Below are 20,374 nucleotides of genomic sequence, written 5' to 3'. Positions count from 1 at the left end.
TCCAAAACAAGCACTGGACATCTGTCTCTCCTCCTTTTCCTTGGCTTAGCAAGGAACTCCCATTGAATACATAGAATTCAGTCCATGTTAGTGGATCATTTCTAATGATCCCAGTGTAGACCATCTGAATGCTTTGTGAAAAACATATTCATTAGATTATTTTGCATATTGAAAGAACTACACTACTGCTTCAGGTCTCAGTGTTCCTCTGTAAAATGGAATACTCTTTTATTTCCTCAGTATCTGGTGAAGGTTCATGGCTCAAATGCACCCTGCAGGACCAATATGAGTATTATTACAACATTGATTCGAAAGAGAGTTCCTGGAAAATGCCTGAAGATGCCTCGCTTAAACAATCATGGCTCCTGGGAAAAGACATTGAGGTAGGAAGACGATGTTTGAAGAAAAACTGTGTTATACTAAAAAAGTGTGATCATTTTTCTATTTTTGAGTCAATGTAAATAATGGGAGGAATTAATTGATTTACTTGAAGTCTGGATATGGAGTAAAATCTTCATGAACTGCAGTTGGACGTGACTGTGTGGTTATTATCCTTTTAGAATTTTCTCCATATAGGCATAACAAACCCAAAAACTGAAAGCTTTTGTGGCTTATTTTGGATGGTAGATTATCCTAAGAAATAGATTTTCAGGTTTTCTTTGACACAGTTGAACTTAACTTGTAATAATACCCTTAGCTTTCTGTATTCTTTCCCCCCTCTCAGCAAGCAACTTAGCATGATAGCTTTCCAACCAAAATGTTGTTTTTCTACATTTTGTGCTGCAGAGGGTGCTGCAGATGGCTTCAGGAGCAGAGGACAGAGCTGGTCAAAGAACAGGACAGATAAACCTTAAACGTTTGCTTCTTCTAATAAAAGGAGCCCTGGTGGTGCAAACGATTAAGAGCTCTGCTGCTAACTGAAAGGTTGGCAGTTCAAACCCACCCAGCAGCTCCATGGGAGAAAGATCTGGCGATCTGCTCCTGTAAAGATGACAGCCAAGAAAACCCTGTGGGACAGTTCTAATCTGTCACATGGCATCACTGTAAGACAAAATTGATTCGACAGCACCTAACAACAACAACATCTTCTAAGAAGGTCATCTTAGCATGTTTTCCCTATTTAAACGAAAGTGATTTCTAGAGCTTTGGATGTATCCATGTCCAAATGTAAGTGCTAACAACACAAGTGAATGCATTTTATACCTGATTTTGGATGAACTGACATCTTAAATATTAGGCATGTGCTCATATACAAATAACCATAGTTTAAACACGATATAATTAATTAAAATTTTTTATTTAACCATTGAAGATCCCTTTTAACTAATCCTTGACATATGTTTGAAAGCTTTGGTTTACCAGATATTACTTATCAAAAGCACTTTATCCCTCCCAACATCCTTTCTTAACCAAAGGCCTATAAATTGTACTTATTAGAGCTTTCTGTTGGAAGTAAAGAAACAATGCTTTAGTTAGCATATACAGCAACATTATTAAATGTTTGGGTATGTAATATATTAAAAACAGGAGAAAGAAACTCATTTAAATGGTCGGTGTTAAAATCTCTTGTTCAATTCATTTTATTATTTACAAGACTGGCCTAAGTCTCAGGGCACGTAATGATTTCACTCTGTATGTATGTCTTATCCATTTTAGTCCTAATTCCTTATTAAAAAAAAATCAGTTTTTATATGTACAAAAAAATCAAGGCTGAGTATTTACCAAAAAAAGATAACAAATAGCTTTAGAGCAGCACTATACAGAAAAATAGGGCCACAGATTCTTTTCAGTCTCAGGGCTGGGCCATTTAATGTCATTCATTTTTTAGTTCTACCCTCCCTGCTTAAAGGAATGGGGGGGAAGGATTGATAACAGATTGACCTTTCTGTCTAGGATCATGGTTTTATTGATTTGTACTATTTGTTTTCTTACAACATGGAAACAAGGAACTAGATGCTTGGTAGAAATCCGTAAAACAAAAGGAGACTTAGCTGAAAATAAATAGAGAGGTAGGTATTGTTAGAATAAGGAGCAATGTTGGCGCAGTGGCTGGCTAAGCACTCAGCTGTTAGCCAGTAAGTTGGCGGTTAGAAAACACCCAGCAGCTCCACAGGACAAAGACCTGGCAATCTGCTCTTGTAAAGATTGTTGTTAGGTGCTGTTGAGTTGATTCTGACTCTTAGCGACCCTATGTGACAAAGTAAACCCCCCACCCCCCCGTAGAGTTTTCTAGACTGTAATCTTTATGGGAGCAGATCATCAGGTTTCACTCCCACGGAGCCACTGAGTGCGTTTGAACCACCAACCTAGGAAACCTTATGGGGCAGTTCTGTTCTGTCAGGTGGGGTCCCTAGGAGTCGGAATCGACTCAACAGCACCTAACAACAACAAAAGGCATTGTTAGAATGGCCTTCTATGTAAGCATTTGTAATAAAGAGATTCTTCTGTTTTGTGTGAGGTTGGTGGAAAGCCGTGAAGAAACAGAAGAAAGTCAAACGAATGTGAAATTGGAAACTAACTCTTGTAACAAGATGTCTGAAACGAATTATTATGGCCAAAAGAGTCTCTCTCAACTGGTTTGCCCACAAATACCCGAAGAATGTGTAGCACTTCCGATAAGCTCTTCTGAGACCCATAAGCATAGCCAAGTGCCCTGTGTTGGTGTAGAGGTTCACTTTCCAAAGCACTTTCATATCAGTTCGATCCTTAAATAATCCTCTGAGTGGAGGTAGAGCAAATATTGTCACTCCTCATTTTTTTAGATGGCAAACTGCGTCAAGTTCCCTGGGTGGTGCAAACGGTTTCTGCTCGTCTACTAACCTAAAGTTGGTGGCTCAAACCCCCTTATCGGCACCATGAAGGAAAGTCCTGGTGATCTGCTTTTGTAAAAATTACAGCCAAGAAAACCCTATGGAACAATTCTACTGTGTAACAGATGGGGTCGGAATTGACTTGATGACAATGAGTTTATTTTTTGTTTTTGTTTTTTCCTTAAACTGAGGCACGGAGTGGGTGTAGCGATTTCTATAAGTCATCTAATTTGTTAATAAACTGAGGCTTATACCCAGTGCTCCCAATTTCCAGTCTAGTATCTTTTCCACTGTTCTACTTTTGGCTTTGTTTTTGACACAGCCACTAGCTGCTCTGGGTGTTTATATCATGTGTCCATTGCTCTGGTTTTAATAACACAAGTTAGTGACTCCAGACAGATTTACTTTAACAGAGAGAGGTAGACCCTTCGAAAAATGACTAATGCTTCCCAGGGGGAAATACTCTTAAAGGAATGTTCACCAAGTTTGACTTGGACTTGAGACCAAAACATTGGACCCAAAAGATGTGAAAATCACTGCTGGATCCAGGCATTGTAGTATTTTTAAAAAGAAAATACCGATAATAATTGAGTTCCATTTTAGAACATACAAATATAGATCTTATAGACTAGTCAAAAGTCAACAACATCAAAAATATTTCAGTTAGCAGTATTGTGGTCAGTCACCAATACAGGACTTACTAAAACTCAGAAGAAAACATGGCCTGAGGCTGATGATGCTACCAAAAATTCTGAATGACAAGAAGATAGTGAAGAGCATAACTTGTTTACTCATTTCAGACATTCAAAGATCCTACAATTTATAAGAAAATCACATTATAGCAATGGATTGATACCGCTAATTTGTTGAAAAATGAAATATGGATAGTATAAAACAAATGCTATGATGGAAGCAGATGGAACCAGCTATAAAGAAGAATTATCAAAAGGTTAAAGCTCAGAGCCAAAAATTGCTCAGGTGGGAGCCAGAGATGCCCTAGACATAACTTTATGTTACATTGAACAAGCGCTAGGCTACTAACTCAAAGATAGGTGGTTCAAACTCACCCAGTGGCTCCGTGGGAGAAAGACCTGATGATCTGCTTTCATAAAAATTACAGTCTGGAAAACCCTATAGGGTAGTTCTACTCGGTCACATGGGGTTGCTATGAGTCAGAAATCAACTTGACGGCGCCTAACAACAGCAGAAAGTGCCCCAAAAAAAGTATTTTTTCTAAATGACCTGAAATTACTAATTTTATTCAATGAATGTACATATGTATGTCTTCTCTTAAAGGTATTTCTGCAGCTTTTACATGATTTTACTTTTAACTGACTATTTAAATTAACCAACTATTGGTCTCAGTTGCACTGGATAAGAGTCCAGTCTGTGTTTGCATCTCTCAAAGAACACGAAAGTAAACCCAGTTCATAACCCACAGAAAGACTTCTCACAAGCCCTCTCCTTCTTTCTTCTCACTCCTCTAGATTTCCTCCATCTGGCCACGATAGCGCTTGTCTTCTCTCTCTCTCTTCCCCCTTTCCTTCTGCCCTGAATATTTTATTTTTCCCAGACCACTGTTGGAGTTTTCCCCAGCTCATTACAGGGATCTGCCTACTCTGGCCTGGGGAGGAAAGGAAAGCCTCGGACTGCATGGGCTCTATAGTCTTCTCCTTGGGAGCCTCAAGGAGGGAAGAAGGCAAATCATATTCTCACAGTGATCATCCTTGTCCCTTTTATGGTCTGTGATGCTCAGGCCTCACACCCCATCCTTGGGAGCATCATCTGTACATCTCCGACTCTAAATCCTGAGATCATTCAACCACGTTCTTATACCACCTCAGCACAAAGTTCAGAGGATTCCAAAATCAGTGATTGTCGCTAGAGAGAAGCTAAGCCAGCTCATCCCTCAGCTTGGGGCAAGTCTGTTTTTAAACCAAGACAGAAAGAGCTATCTGATCATTTCCTAAAGATAAAAATTGCCAGAAGCTCTTAGAAGAGAATATAGCTCTTCTCCTTTCACCTGATGTGTGAAGTATAACCTTAAGAAATCTCTCTTGCCAGGACATTATTTCGGAAATTACGGCAAATTACATTCGTGAGAAGATATGGTCTGCTTCAGAAGACTTGATTCTTCGGTTTAAAAGCACACCTTCAGGACACCGCCTTACTGAAGAGTTTGAAGCTAGGAAATCATTTTTGTATGATCAAGAAGCGTCTGTGGTCAAAATACAGGTATGTGAATCCTCTATTACTTGTTACAGCAGACTGTCATTTCCCCTGAAAATGTTTGAAAATAGGACAGTCAGCTACAGTAAAACCTGCGAAAGCTGGAACCTGTGTAAGGCAGAAACCTGCCAGAGAAGGAAAACTCAAATATTTCCCACTAATAGAGAGCAATAGAAAAGTGGTAAGACTGCACCCTGATCAAAGGCGGAAAACTTTCGAGACCCGGAAAAACAAGGCAGTCCCTTTGAGTTCTGGCTCTCACAGGTTTCACTGTATTAGCATTCTAATAGACAAATCTGAGTGCAGATTTTTACCTAATCAGTGCTCCGTAATCTACTTTATTAAGGCTTTATGATGGGAAGGATCTTGATGTTGAATGATTTTTTACCTGTGGGCTTCAGGGACGTTGTGGACTTGCACAGATCCACTTGCCACCAACCCAGATGAAGCCAGAGAGATGCCTCAGATCAGAGATGAAATCATGTTTCCCTAAAAAGCTGGATCTCCATGTGTCTCCAACTACCTGAGCCAGATGCTTTACAATTTGTTGGGTTTTTTTTTGTCGTAGTTAGTGGATGTTGAGTGCTGTCTGAATTTCTACGCTCTTCTAGCCAGAAAGAACAGAAGAGCTAATGAAACAAAACAGAGTTAGCGTCTCCAAGAGTATCTTCGCCCTCACACAATCTGTCATTCTTCATTCAGGCCTGCAAGAAATCCTTGTTCCCAGTTTTTTGTTTTAAGTTGTTGTTTAGCTTATATGACTTGTCTGAGCCTTCTGGTTGTCAGGAGAGGAATCTTGCCAGATTTAGATGTTTCTCCTCTGTATTTTCCCATAGCACCCTCTACCTACCAACACACTGAGTTCCAGCAGGCTGTGTGTTTATCCTCAAGTATGTCCAGAGCAGTACTATGATTGATTGGCAGTATTTGATGAGTTGTTGCTTTAGCCAATAATTGTGATATTTTCTCGACTGAAGATGTTTAAGTTGAAGAGCTTCCTCCACCTAGCTGTAATATTGTTCAGGACAGAAAATGAGTTTTAAAAACTTTTGTCTTCTCATGTTTTGAATATGGTAGGTGCTCAAATGTTTGAATTCGCTCAGAGCTTAGCATGTCAGCAACGCAGAAATGATTAATTTTTTTAAAGAAAGTCTTCCTGTAAATCTGTCACTCAAAGGATTTCCTAGGTGAGCCAATAAGTTTTCCAGTTCATTCCTTCTTTAAAAAAAAAAAAAAATTGGTAGACAACTCTTAGCATAATGAACAAAAAGGAAGTGAACAAAAGCCTGAAAATATAGAAGGAAGCATCATCTACTCTAATTCGAAGGCTCTAGTCTGCACAAAATTTAGAGTGTCAGCCGATGTGACACAATGTGGACCAACACCATGCCTGCCAGTCTCGGCACACAGAGCACAGTTGCAGTGGAAGACGTTCTAAAGAGCCTACTAGTACAGTATCCCTCAGATACTAGGACCCAGGACTGAAGTCATGAGGAGGCTGGGGGAAGGATAGGAACGACCATTTGGAGACTTTCTTCTCCACCTCAGCAGAGGCAGCAGGACTGATAAGGAAGCCATTGAACTATGAAGTTGTCCCTACCATGCTTTTTTGCACTCATTTGGAAGTCTCCTAACAAGGAAGTCTGAGGTGACTTCAGTGAGTGGAAAAATGCTGACCCACAAAACCAAAAGACCATGAACCAAAGGATGCCATGCTAATCTCATTTCTTACCAAAGCCTCCCCACCATAGAACAAGTCAGGCTTCTTACCTGACTGCTGTTAAGACCTGACGTAGCAGTCTTAACAAATTCAGAGAGAAATACAAAGATCCTAGGTTAAGGCCAGTCACCCCTGCTTCACCACCCGCCGCTGCAGTCTCCTTGCAAGTGCTGAGTAGTGGTATAGAGAGTATATGTGATCATCATCCAACCCTCTGTCACAAGTGCTTATGGAATAAATCAGAAGATGGCCAAGTAATCCTGGGGGGAAGTCAGAGAGAATCTATTTGGCCACATTATTTTTGAGCAATTAGAAGACCCTGATACTCTGATAAAATGACCTAAATTTAAAAATAAGTGAGCCAGAAATAAATCTTCTTGAAAAGTTTGTATCCAAAAAAGAAAAAGGAATAACTTGTAAAATATAAATGAAATAAACATTTAAGGGTACTGTTATTCCAGAAGATAAAGAAATTTTATACTGAAACTTCTTTTTGTTCTCAATAAAATTAATATGACATGGACTTAATGAAACAAGATAAGACAACAGAATAAAATGAAAAACATAAATAAAATTTTATACCCAGCCAAGAGAAACAATGACATTGTAGAATGTAAATTAATTTGAAACCACGGAATGCAAAATAGACTCTAAAATAATTGAAACGGACTTGAGAAAAATCATACACTTTTCTCTTCTAAAAATTTTATTACTCACTTTATAACAGAGTTGTGAGGATTAAATGGGATAATTCATGTAACAGACCTTTCCCAGTATGGTGCTCAGTAAATGTTAGAAATGATGAAGTGATAGAGATGATGACTCAGAGGACAGATAATGGGGATTCTATATAGAACTTGTTGGTATTGCATGGGAAGAAATCAGAGAAAAAAGAAGGGGGGAAATATATAGCTACAGTAGAGAAAGTTTTTCTTGTACTAACTAAAGCTGGAATACCACTTTTCAGGGAAAAAATACTAATAGTGACTGTCTTAGTTACCTAGTGCTGCTGTAACAGAAATAACCACAAATGAGTGGCTTTAACAAACAGAAATTTATTTTCTCGAAGTTTAGGAGGCTAGAAGTTCGAATCTAGGGTGCTGGCTCTAAGGAAAGCTTTCTCTCTCTGTCAGCTCTGGAGGAAGGTCCTTGTCTCTTTGAGTTTCTGCACCTGGGTGATCTTCATGTGGCTTGGCATCTCTCTTCCCTCATCTCTGCTTCTTAGCTTGCTTGTTTTAATCTCTTTTATATCTCAAAAGAGATTAACTCAACATACACCCTATGCTAATCCTGCCTGATTAACATCACAAAGACATTCCATTCCCAAATGGGATTATAACCATAGGCATAGAGGTTAGTATTTACAACACGGTATTTTGGGGGGACACAATTCAATCCATAACAGTGACAAATGTCAGAACTTAGTCCTGGGAATTAGTGAATTACTGAACTTCAGGTCAGAGAGTGCCACAAGCATCCAGGCAAAGACAAGCTTCTCTGTCAAAAGGTCAGGTTACCAGGAGCAGTGGCAGAGTCTGCAGGCTGGGAGGAAGAAGGTGAGAGTCATTCATCACATTGTTTTAATGTAACTGACTATTCATGTTGAGGGAGCCCTGGTGGCACAATGGTTAAGTGTTTGGCTACTAACAGAAAGGTTGATGGTTCAAACCCACCAGTAGCTCTGCAGGAGAAAAGACCTGGCCATCTGCTGCTGTAAAGATTTCACCTAAGAACCCTGTGGGGCAGTTCCTACTCTGACCTACAGGGTCACTATGAGTCTATAGTTACATAATTCTGTGAGTCAGAATTGACTCGACAGCACGCAACAGCAACAAAAACTCCTTGTGTTGATTGCTGTGTTTTACCTTTAAACAGGGAGGGAGATGAGGTAAATATTTAGGGCTTTGTGCTTCAGAAGTCGAAGTAAACAAATTGAATATTGCTATCCTGTATACCAGTCATCAGGCAAGGCAACCAATTTAGCAAGAGGTTTTCTAGAGGTTGACAGTTACAATCTATAAAACAGAGCAGTAATCTCTGAGGTCTAGGTATTTTGAAAGACTCCTTTGGTACAGATGCACTACAAAGGAGCTATATTTATGGTAATAGAAAACAAAACAAACAAAAAAGATGGTTACTATATAAATTGTCATACAAATTCTCATGCCAGGCAAGAGAACAAGACTGATATTTTTATAAATGCTTTCTGGCTTTAATTTTCTGTGAAAAGCTACTTCTAAATGGCTCTATGGTTTAGAATTTTGTCTCCTTTTGCATCTTCATCAACAGCTCCTTCCTCCCAACTTTATGCCCATATTTGCTTTTAATCAACGGCTTCTAATTAGAAGAGCCTGCAATCTCATGGCTATACATAGAAGTTCTATTATTAGCACTGAATAAAAAAAATCTAGTCTTAATGGAACTAAATTTACAAAATGAAAAAGAAAAATATAGAATTTTGACAAATGAAATATGGGGCATATAACTTTCTGCTTCTATAGACTAAAAATTTTGTACCCAGCCAAGTTGCTGTCGTTTGGAAAGGTAACAATAAATTATTCATAAATTTAAAAGGATTCCAGAAAAATCTGTGTAAACAATTAACAAAGAGATACAATGCAATAATGAAATCTTAAGGAAAAGAATAGTGGTGAGCATTGAATCTTTAGTACATTAAAAGAGCAATACAGTATAGACAAGTGGGGTTCATTCCACAAGTGCGATAATGGTACAGTATTAGATAATCTGTTAATACAGTAGATTACTTATCCAGAATGTTTGTGAATCTGAGCTAATAGAGATTAACATATTCCTGGAGTTTAGATCATTTAATTCCAGAAGAGCAGAATGAGAATTTGCAGTAATCACATATATTTTGTTTTGCCTTTTAATATGGACTGAGGAATGGGATGTATAATAAACATTTTCACAACTGTGCTTCTTTGCTTGGAAACAGTAATTACCCACGAAAATATCACTGAGAATCATCACAACAAGTATGTATGGCTCAAATGCCATGAAATCCCAGTGACCCACCAATAGGATCCACTTTCCCTAATCTCTGTTGTGCTGTTGGGCCACTTTTGTGAACTATCTGTTGGTGACATCAGAGAGCAGATTCTCTCATCATCTCAGAAATGCCATACTATGACAAATTCCATGGTGGGCTTTCCTAACTGAATGATCAGTTAAAAATCCTTTGACTTTGGTTGTTTAGATCTTTATCACTAAAAGTGAGCTACAGACCAGCACTTTCATTGCATGGAAGCTTGTAGTAATGCAGAATATCAAGCCCCACCTTAGACCTACTGAGTCTTAGTCTGCATTTTTACCAGAGCCACAGATGATTTTGTTTACAGCTTGAGAAGCACTGTTAAGATCACTCCAGTTTTAAACCCCTTATTTTCCTGTATAATTCTGTGTCACTATAATAGCTTAAAGGAGAAAAACCATGTATTCATCTCAACAGCTAGTGAAAACGCATTTGACAAAATTCCAAATCTATTCCTAATTTTTTTTATGATTACATTGAAGTTTTAGTTTATGCGCGATTGACATCTTCACAATAATGAATTTTCCAATCCAGACATTAGTGTATTTCTCCGTTTATTAGTCTTTTATAGATTAGCACAGTGTAGTATTATAATTTTATTCCTTAATATTACTTTATTTTACACCTAAGTAAATATTTTTGTTGCTACTGTGAATGACATCTTTATTCTGTTAAGTGGTTGTTTATTTTTGACAAAGAAAATTTATCAAGTTTATATATTCATTTTATAACTAGTCAACTGTGTGTGTCTTAGTTTTAATATTTTTTGGTTGGTCCTCTTGGGTCATAACTGCTTTTTTACTTCTCATTTTTTTTTCTTTAAATCTTGGAATATGTCAAGGAATTAATTGATATGGCCTAAATAATAATAGAAAACTATAAAACTTTGAGGACTTAAAAGCTATTTGAATTTGGCTTCCACTTCAGAAAGATGGAATAGATGTACTTGTCCCTATTCCTTCCACTAAATACAACTGTGAACCCTGGACATTGTATATAAAATGGACATAACATGCTTAAAGATAGAGAAAATAAAGTCACACTTGCTAGAGAAGCTTGGGACCCAAGGAATTGCATGGTGGTGAGTTCTCTGGTTTTCTTTTTGCCTCATATATCCCAGACTTGGAGCTGAAAAAGCTAGCTACCTGGAAATGCCAATGGGTACAGATTAAAAAAGAAAAAGACAGCTATCTCTAGCCAAAGGGGCAGTCTAGCGAGACTGAAAACTTTTAGAAAATAACTGCTCTATTCTAGCCAAACACGACAGGAAAAAACTGTGGCCCTACCCCCACCCACACCAGCAAAGGCCAAATAGGGAGACTAGACTTCCATCCTTATGAGCTGTAACAAGGTACCCAAACACCCGTGTGAGGATGGTGTAGAAAGGCCATATAGAAAGCTGAGACTTTCATTCCCATAGTGTTATTAGAGACCATATGAGGAGTCTGGAATTCCACCCTCACTGAGCAGTAATGTGGTGCCCATTCCTCTCCTTGCTGGGGTGGTATCAAAGAGGCAGAGTGGAGTGTCAAGACTTTTACCACTACCAGGTGATAAAAAAGCCACCCCTCCTAATGTAAGTGGAGACCACATATTGGAGTAGTAATGAGGCACTCTACCCTCCCTGCCAGGGTGCTATCAGAGAGGCCTAGTGGGGATCCACCCCCTACCCCAGGTGTCAACAGAGGTCAAGTGGAGATCACACACTTCTACTCCCACCTGCCAGTAATGAGGTGGTACCTCCCTTCCCTTGCTGGAGAGGTATCAGGGAAAGCCAGCTAAAACAAAAGGATTAAATAAGATCCAGAGTCTTGTAATATCCAAATTATATAAGTTTTCTTCAAAATTTATTTATCATTCCAGGAATTAGGAAAGCCACAACTTTAGTAAAAAAAAGAAATAGTCCACTGCCATTGGGTCTATTCCAACTCATAGCGACCAAAACTACCCCATAATGTTTCCAAGGCCATAAATCTTTACGGAAGCAGACTACCACATCTTTATTCCGCAGAGCAGCTGGTGGATTTGAACTACCAACCTTTTTGTTAGCAGCTGAGCGCTTAACCATTGTGCCACCAGGGCTCCTGATTCCAACAGAGAGATGACAAAGATGTTAGAATTATCTGACAAAGATTTTAAAGCTGCCATCATAAAAATGTTACTACAAGCAGTTATGAACACACTTGAAACAAAGGAAAAAATAAAAAGTCTCAACAAAGAAATAGAAGATGTAAAAAAGAACAAAATAGAACTTAAAAGTATAATAATAGATGTAAAAAGGAAAAAAAAAAAAAAGGATAAGCCCAACAGCAGAATGGAAGAGGCTGAGGAAAGAATCAGAGAAGTAGAGGATAGAATGATAGAAATTACCTGATCTGAACAACAGAGAGAAAACAGACTGAAAAAAATAATGAACAGAGCAGGGATCTATGAAACAATAATGAATTATTTAACATTTGTGCCATCAGGGTCTCAGAAGAAGAGGAGAAAGAGGACGGGGCTGAAAAGTTCCGAATTTTAGCAAAAGACATAAAATCATATATTAAAGAAGCTGAGTAGACCCCCAAAAGGATAAACCCAAAAAAATCCACATGAAGACACATCATAGTCAAACTAATGAAAACAAAAGACAAAAAATCTTGAAAGCGTTTAGAGAGAAATGACAACTTACCTATAGGGGAAAAACAGTTCAAATGACAGAAGATTTCTCATCAGAAGGAAGTAGCACAATATTTTTCAATTGCTGAAAGAAAAGAACTATCAACTCAGAATTCTGTATTCAGAAAAAATGTCCTTCAGATACAAAGGGGAAATTAAGGCATTCTCAGATCAAGGAAAACTAAGAATTTGTCACCAAAAAAAGAATGACTGAAGAACATTCTCAAAACAGGAAGAACAACAGAAAGAGTAAAAATGCTGGTAAATACAATAGATTTTCCTAATCCTCTTTAGTTTTTAAAATTATATTTGATGGTTGAAGCAAAAATTTAACAGAGATAAAATCAAAAGTCCTATAAATAAATCAAAATGGAATTTTAAAAAATCTTCATTTAAACCACAGGAAGGGAGGAAAAAGAAAACCATATAAACAGAAAACAAAAACCAAAATGGCCCACTTAGGCCCTAACATATCAGTAATTAGATTAAATACAGATGATAGGCTTTGTTCAGGCGTGGTTATAATGCTGTTGGCTCTGAGTTCAATGCTAATCAATCAACAATATATTTTTTTCAAGTTGTCTTTAAACAGAAACACATAAAATAAGTTTATGTATTAATCGGTTGACGAAAATGTTGCGGTCAGAGGCTCACAGGAACCTAACCCTATCTTTCTCCGAGAAGCAATGTTTCAGTATTCACTAATTCAGTGTTCACAGCGACTTTATAGACTATCACTACCACAAAAAACGAGACTCGACTGTGTATTTAAATAAAAAGGTGCTCATAAGTGGGTTGGAATGAATGGAAATAAGTATGAATTTAATCCTTCTAGAGATAGTTTTTGTAAATGTTCTTCATAAAAAATTATTTTTTAATAGTGATAATCTAAGGTATTTTGATGAAGCATCATTAAACTGTATGTAGAAATGCATGAAATTATTAAAGACAATATAACATTCCTATTTTCAGAGATCTAAGGGATCCAGGGTTGCAAATTAGTGGACCTTTTGTCAGAGAAAAGATGCTTATTAGTCATTATTTTGAAGTATCTTTTATTATTACCAAATAATATCAGCACCCTGTTAATTTGTTTGTGTGTTTCAGGAAAATTCCATTGTATTATTCCTTCTTGTCACCCTGGACCTTGGTAAAATTAAGCTTTCAACTGGGAAAGTGGGCTGATACCTGGTAGCTTGTCACCCTCACTGTGCTTTCCTGGTACATTCTCTGCCCTGGTTAAATGATGTGCAGCTGAGATTTGGAGGGGAGGGTCCCCAACAGTGTCTCAACTCAGTGCCTCCTGAGATGTGCCCTGTTCTTGCACTTTCTAAATAAGTTGTGGAAAAGTGTTGCTCATAAGTAATTCTGTAATCAACTATTTTCCACAGGCTTTTTGGAAGGGATATAAACAACGGAAAGCATATTCTTGCAGACAGCAAATGTTCATTGATAATCTTGCTTCTATTGTGAAGGTAAACATTCTTTACCACTTTATCAAGGGCTTGACTTAAACTCCACCCGCACCCCCACCCCACCTCACCCCCTGCCCCTGCATTTTAGTTTTGCTTCTGGAAAACAGTTCCTGCCTTGAAGTCAGAAGAAAGTCCTGGACTTGAATTCCACCTCCATTGCTCACTTAGCTGATCATCTTCAAGCAAGTCAGTTAAACCACTATAACTGAATCAGGTTCTTTATGTGGTTGTGAGAATCAAATATGAAAGTGCTTAATAATCAATAAATGCTACTTGTCTTGAAACTCTGGGAGAAACCCAGATTTATTTCATATTTCTCTTGTTGCATTAACTAATAATATTTAGAATGCTCAAACGTAACAGCACAAACCCTTAGCTGTGCGGAAAATGATGCAAAACCAGTGACCAGAGGAATCAGAGCTAATTCAGGACCTATGTTTTGGTGTCGAGCCAGCCTTACCCAGCTTTCCACTGTTGTAGGGGAAAAACATCATAAAGTTTAGAAAAGCAAAAGAAAGTTTTATTAGACATGTATTCACAAGGACAAAAGTGGGAAAACGGACAAGCATGCTGCCACAGCCATGTCTGCCTGAGTCCAGAGAACGGTTACAGAGCCATCAGTATATATTAACATTACGAATGGGCAAAACCATTGAAAGCTCAGCCTTTTCAGATTGGCTAGAAACTGTGATCCTACATTTTGAATTATCTTTCTTAACAATCATTGGTACAGGTCTCAGTCAGGAGGATCTTCATTGGTCCGACAAATTTCTGTTCACTAAATGCTAATAGAAGATAAGAGTAGAAAGTCTTTTGTGTTCTGTTTGATTGGCTTTATGTGAAAGTTTCCCTAAAACATATTTTCCAAGATTACCTTAGCTATTGTCTTTATACCTCAGGGCCCAGTTGATGTGTCCTTGTGAGTCCTTGTGGGCCCAGCTCCAGCTGGGTCACATTCTGTATGTTCAAGGACAGGGAATAATAACGCCAATATTATTTCCTAAATCACCACCCAGGCTGATTGCTCTGAGATTAGAGAAGGAAAAGGAGCTGTGGCTCCCACTCTCATGGAAAGTACAGAGGACTGTACTGAAATGAGCTTGTAGACAACTTAGAAATCTAGATAAGGGTGGGAATGGCGAGGCCAGAGAGAAATTGGAATCAGATGAGATTAGTTTAAAAGACCTTTTAAACTGTGAGGTCAGAGAATGACATGATCTAGATTCATTGTGTACTAGCTCTTTAATGAAATAAGGCCCTGTACTCATCACGGAAGACATGCCTATTCTCTAATGAGATCTTTTTGGATGTTTTCCTGTAAAAACCTAAAGGATATTGGATGCATTTAAAGAATGTTGGAAGAAACCCTGGAGTTAGAGATTCTTAGTTTAAATTTGGTCAGCTGACTTATTGCAACTCTTAACAAAATGCCTTGCCCTCTTGGCTTTCATTTATTGGGATAAAAGCAAAATAGTACAAAGCTTACATTACCTTCCCACCTCTCTCCGATTAAGGCAGTGAGATTAAGGGTAATATGTAGTCTTTTTGAACTAATTAAGAGAAAAAGCAATGAAAGAAGTAGAAGATGAGGAGAAGGCTTTAGATATTTATTATTTAGTGGGCTGTTAATTTTTATGTCAAATAAACTGTCAGGTTTTTTAAGAAAGACTGCATAAAAACATGAAGTTGTTTAGTAATTGCCTTGATTTCTTTCTTTAACTTATTTTTAGATTCAGTCCTGGTTCCGAATGTCATCAGCAAGAAAGAGCTACCTTTCACGACTACAGTTTTTCAGAGATCATGTAAGAGAAATACGTGTGGTTTTTTATCTGGTTTGAGAATTAACTAAATGAATACTTTGTTTAATGTTAGCATTGAATAATTTTAATTAAATGATGGAAATGAACACTATTAGAATAAAATAGAACTCAATGCAGTAATATTTGGAGGCTTAATTTTCATTCTGAAATCATGTTCGGAGTGAGACTGCATCAGTCCGGACTGGGTAGGAAATGGATGAGAGGAAACCAGTGTAGGCTAGTAATGCCAGAGAGAGAAGATTCTAGAGAAATATTATCCAACATTGCATGTTCAGGTTTTCTAACTGCTGACTGATTAACTTAAATAGAAGTCCACAGGTGGATTTTTTTTCAGGATCTTTATAGATATGTGAACATAGATTGGATCATCTAATTTCCATGCTAAAATTCTTTTCCCCTTTTAGAGCTCTTTATTTAAGCAGTCTTCCTACAGTCTTGTTTGTACTTTTTGCTAGTTTATCTGACCCTTTCTTCAAAGAAAATGGAAAAATAAACTTTGCATACACCACATCTAAATACTGTCAGTTCTAAAATAGTGGAGTCCAAGTTGGTGGAGTTCTACCGCGGAATAGATGGGACTCTGGGAAGTCATGCCTTGTCTCAATCTTTTACAGAGAAATGAAATTGTGAAAATACAGTCGCTACTGAGAGCAAACAAAGCTAGAGATGACTACAAAACATTGGGTAAGTGGGATTATTCTGAAATAGCATGGATTCGTTATAAACTGCACAAGGACAAGTTGTTTCCATCTTAGTCACTCAGAGGATGTGTCATAAACAGAGGACACTTTGTTTCCAGTAGATTTTGATGATGTCAAGCCCCAGGATCTGGACTGGTACACAAGGAACATGTGGTGACAGGAAATGGGCCTTTCTATCCCTCCAAAAAGGAGGGATAAGCAGAAGGATAAATGGGAGTGGGTTTAATTTCTTCAGAAAAAAATGGAGTTGACATAAATGCTGATATTTTTATATTAAATTTAAGCTAGAGTCAGGAATCATATGCAAAAGAGTTAAGTAGAAGATATGCTTACATTTGAATTGTTTCATTGGCCTATGATTTTTTTTCCCCTCATTTAACATGTTCATATAAGAAACTGTGGAAATACGAATAAGAAGAACAGGGGGAAAAGATGTTCCCATCTCCCCAAGATAACTACAAATATCTTTTTTGTAATTTAATTGTGGACTTTTCACAGTAGCTATGGTTTTTAAATATTTTTTTCTTATAGTACTAGTATATACCATTTGTAGAACATGTGAAAATAGCAAAATATCCAAAAGAGAAAATAAAAATTACCTAGAAATAACAATCACATTTTGTGCTGTCTCCTTACAATCCCAACTCTGTGTATGTTTATTATTATTTTTCTACATAGTGATTATTATCCCTTATATACTCAGATTTAAACATTCTAATTATCACAGCAACATGCACATGCTATAGATTAAGTCAAGGAGAGCTTGCTGATAAATTTATTGTTATTATTGTAGTTAAAACACCAACAAGGAGATGTCGAAAAGCCTAGAGTTGATAGGGGAAATGTTAAATTTGAGCAGTAATAATTAGCGTAGCTAAAATATTTTTTTTCTAAAAAGCCTATTAGCACATACAAAGATATATAATCCTTAGGGACAAGAAGGGGGGGCCATCAACTTCAGACATAAGTGGGATGGCTTATATTCTATCATCCTAATTACATTAATGAGCTCTACTGCATCCCTTGGGCGTTTTCTGAAATGGTCACATCAGCAGCAGCATCTTTGCTAGAAGTGGAAGGAAAATAAATTCACATAGGCTTCAGTGGTCAGAAAATGAAGGGTCCCACGATCCAAGGAAACTTCTCCAATGAAGACCATCAGAAATGGCAAAGTAGTAATATAGACAACTCTATATTTGGTTGTTCATGCTGGGTTCATGCTGTTACTTGTTTATTTAACTGCTTTTATTCCTTGAGTATCAAAACACCACAGAACCAAGCTGGAAACAGAAGGAAGATTGACAGAGGAAGGTTACTGAGGTTGCCATGACTGGATTGGGCTCTTTCCAGTCATGAATGAATAATCTTTCATCCTTGAAGGTCCAGGGAGTTTATTCACGCAGTTTACCCGGAGTTGATGTCACTGAACATGTTTCAAAAAAAGAATTTTTTTTTTTTTGCAATTGTCAGAATGCTAGGGAATTAATGTATAATGTTTGAGGTATGAAGAACTAGAATTTATATGAGGTTCATACATTTATATGAAATTGAGAATTTATATGAGAATACTCGTCTAGATTACTGAGGCTAAACACCTAGATTCTGAGCACCCTTCCTTGGTCAATGCTGAAGGAACAGGGATCAAGTTTCAATTTCTCGTTTTGTTTTGTTTTTTCCTGCTGAGCAGAACATCTGTTCCACTTGTCATTCCATTGGATCCTGTTTGGCCTTCATAGTTCTCCCCTTCTTTGACCTTTTCTAATTCAGTTTTTACTTAGTTCCTGCTCCTTCGCAGAGGTCTTTTGGGCTGAGAAAACCACTTCTGTTTCCTGTAACAAAAGCATAAATCTCTTATCTGGCTCAGCCCCAAGCCTGTGGAGGGAGGTTAACGTAAGCTACCTCAGCTCCAGAGAGTGCTGATAAATGAGTATTACATAAATAGAAAATAGTTGTTCTAGACATTATCCGTGGTGTGCATTTATTTATACGATCAATTCATTTTCTCGACCAGATTTTTCATGGGGCAGATTGATTCATTCCACAGACCAAGTAATTTCATTGGTATATTTTCTGGGTAATACTTCATTAAGACCTGGTTTCCTTCCTGTTGATAATAATTCCAAGCTTGCCTAATTAAATTATACCTGTTCCTTTCTCTGCAGTTGGTTCCGAAAACCCACCGTTGACAGTAATTCGCAAGTTTGTACACCTGTTGGACCAAAGTGACTTAGATTTCCAAGAGGAGCTAGAGGTAGCACGATTAAGGGAAGAAGTGGTGACCAAAATCAGAGCCAACCAACAGCTGGAGAAAGACCTCAACCTGATGGACATCAAGATTGGACTCCTGGTGAAGAACAGGATCACACTGCAGGTCAGTGGAGTTTGTGGAGTGTGGGCTCCCACAAGAGGGAAGATGCACAGGTGTATGCCCACAACACTTTGGTCTAGCTAAGCGCATTTGGAATCCAGAATAAGTTAGCCAAAGCTCATTTATCGTTTTTATCACAAATCAGTGGTTTTCAGACCTGGAAAATTTTATGCCCCCCTGTTTATTTTGTAAGGCTCCTTTACCATTCTGAATTAAATTTATGTATAATTTAAACTACTTACATATCTGTTGTGGTTGTTAGCAGCCGTCGAGTTGGCCCCCAACTCACGGCAACCGCGTGTGTTCTACCTTCATAATAAGACTAAGGCCTTTATTTTAATTAAAAAGAAAGTAATTTATAATAAAAATACATATTTCAATATGAAAATACTTGGGCCTGGCACATTAAAAGATACGATAACGTTGCTAGAGGCGTGGCCTTTTCACAGGATAATCACGAACAAGAGAGGTACAAACGAGACTGAATCAGGTGTGTGGTATAGCTCTCAGTGATCTCGTTTTCCTCAATGGAGAGCAACTCTTTGTAAAGTTCACAATAAGCAAAGTGTAATCTCCCTCCAATTTATACAGCAGTTACAAACATAGAAAGCTTAATGTCTGTTAAAATTATGAGGGAAAATGTATTGTGCTTATTTGTAAAATGATTAAATTCTAGGCTCAGATGACAAACAGAATTTTGACCTACATGAATGCCCAGGAGGGTTTTGAAAAGTTCTGCCATGCAAGATGTGAGATGATTATTTATGCAGGACTGTCCCACAAATTGCATGTCAGCAGGTCATCTGACATCCCCAGGCCCCACGCTCTCAATGCCAGTAGTGCCCTCTCTGTACATGTTTTCAACATGCTCCCTGCAGGATGGTACTGCCCCCATAATAGTGTCTAAATAAACGAGCCACAGTGTCATTCTGTGTGAAACCTGTCAATGCCAGAGCTCCATAAAACAGTGTGAAAGTATCATTTTTACCCGAGAACAGGAAATGTCCATACTAAGACATCTCTCCATGTCCCTACCCCTCTCCAGTATGCCACATCAGTTTTCAGAAAACTGGTAGGTCAGGGAGAAAGCTGGCCTTCCTGACGCTCTGAGAAGGCCACAGTCTGTCATAGGTGGATGCCAACTGCTGGAGACTGAGCACATGGTTCTAGAAAACTGGGAGATGAGCAGTCACAAGGGGCTATACCAGTTAAGTGGGCATCTGAGTGCCCCTCTGTCCTCCAGCCCTCACAGAGATGCCAGTGAAATAGGTGAAAAGGAAATAAGGAGGATAGAGCAGCTTATAAAATAAGAAATGATAATCTTTTCTAAAGATTAAGGGTTAAAGCTATAATTGAAATATTCTGTATTCTATTTCCACTATGTTATCCAGAAAAAACAATAGTGCTTTTTTCTTTTAAAAAATAAATAAATACGGGGAGTGGATAGCCCCATAAAACCAAATGGGACTAATGAGGCACAGCAGTCCAGGGACAAGGGCCAGAAGGCAGAAGGGGACAGGAAAGCTGGTGATAGGGAACCC

The 20,374-nt window shown here is 38.0% G+C and overlaps 1 protein-coding gene across 10 annotated transcripts in view; it reads left to right on the top strand.

Moving 5' to 3' along the window:
- The window catches only part of IQGAP2 (IQ motif containing GTPase activating protein 2), a 333,035-nt gene that overhangs the window by 255,992 nt on the left and 56,669 nt on the right, over positions 1-20,374 (top strand). For 9 of the 10 annotated variants that reach the window (XR_002823745.1, XM_023729491.1, XM_023729497.1 and 6 more), the window contains 6 exons: positions 241-383; positions 4,875-5,045; positions 13,861-13,944; positions 15,675-15,746; positions 16,379-16,448; positions 18,628-18,836. Coding sequence is in view for 9 of the 10 variants with exons in the window: in XM_023729491.1 (XP_023585259.1) it covers positions 241-383; positions 4,875-5,045; positions 13,861-13,944; positions 15,675-15,746; positions 16,379-16,448; positions 18,628-18,836 (749 nt within the window). In the remaining variant the exon portion in view is untranslated. The remainder of the gene's footprint in view (positions 1-240; positions 384-4,874; positions 5,046-13,860; positions 13,945-15,674; positions 15,747-16,378; positions 16,449-18,627; positions 18,837-20,374) is intronic. The other variant, XM_023729494.1, reaches the window with a different exon arrangement.

The sequence above is a fragment of the Trichechus manatus genome, unplaced genomic scaffold (assembly GCF_000243295.1).
Source record: "Trichechus manatus latirostris isolate Lorelei unplaced genomic scaffold, TriManLat1.0 scaffold00029, whole genome shotgun sequence".
NCBI lineage: Eukaryota > Metazoa > Chordata > Mammalia > Sirenia > Trichechidae > Trichechus > Trichechus manatus.
This window is presented reverse-complemented; position numbering and strand designations above follow the sequence as displayed.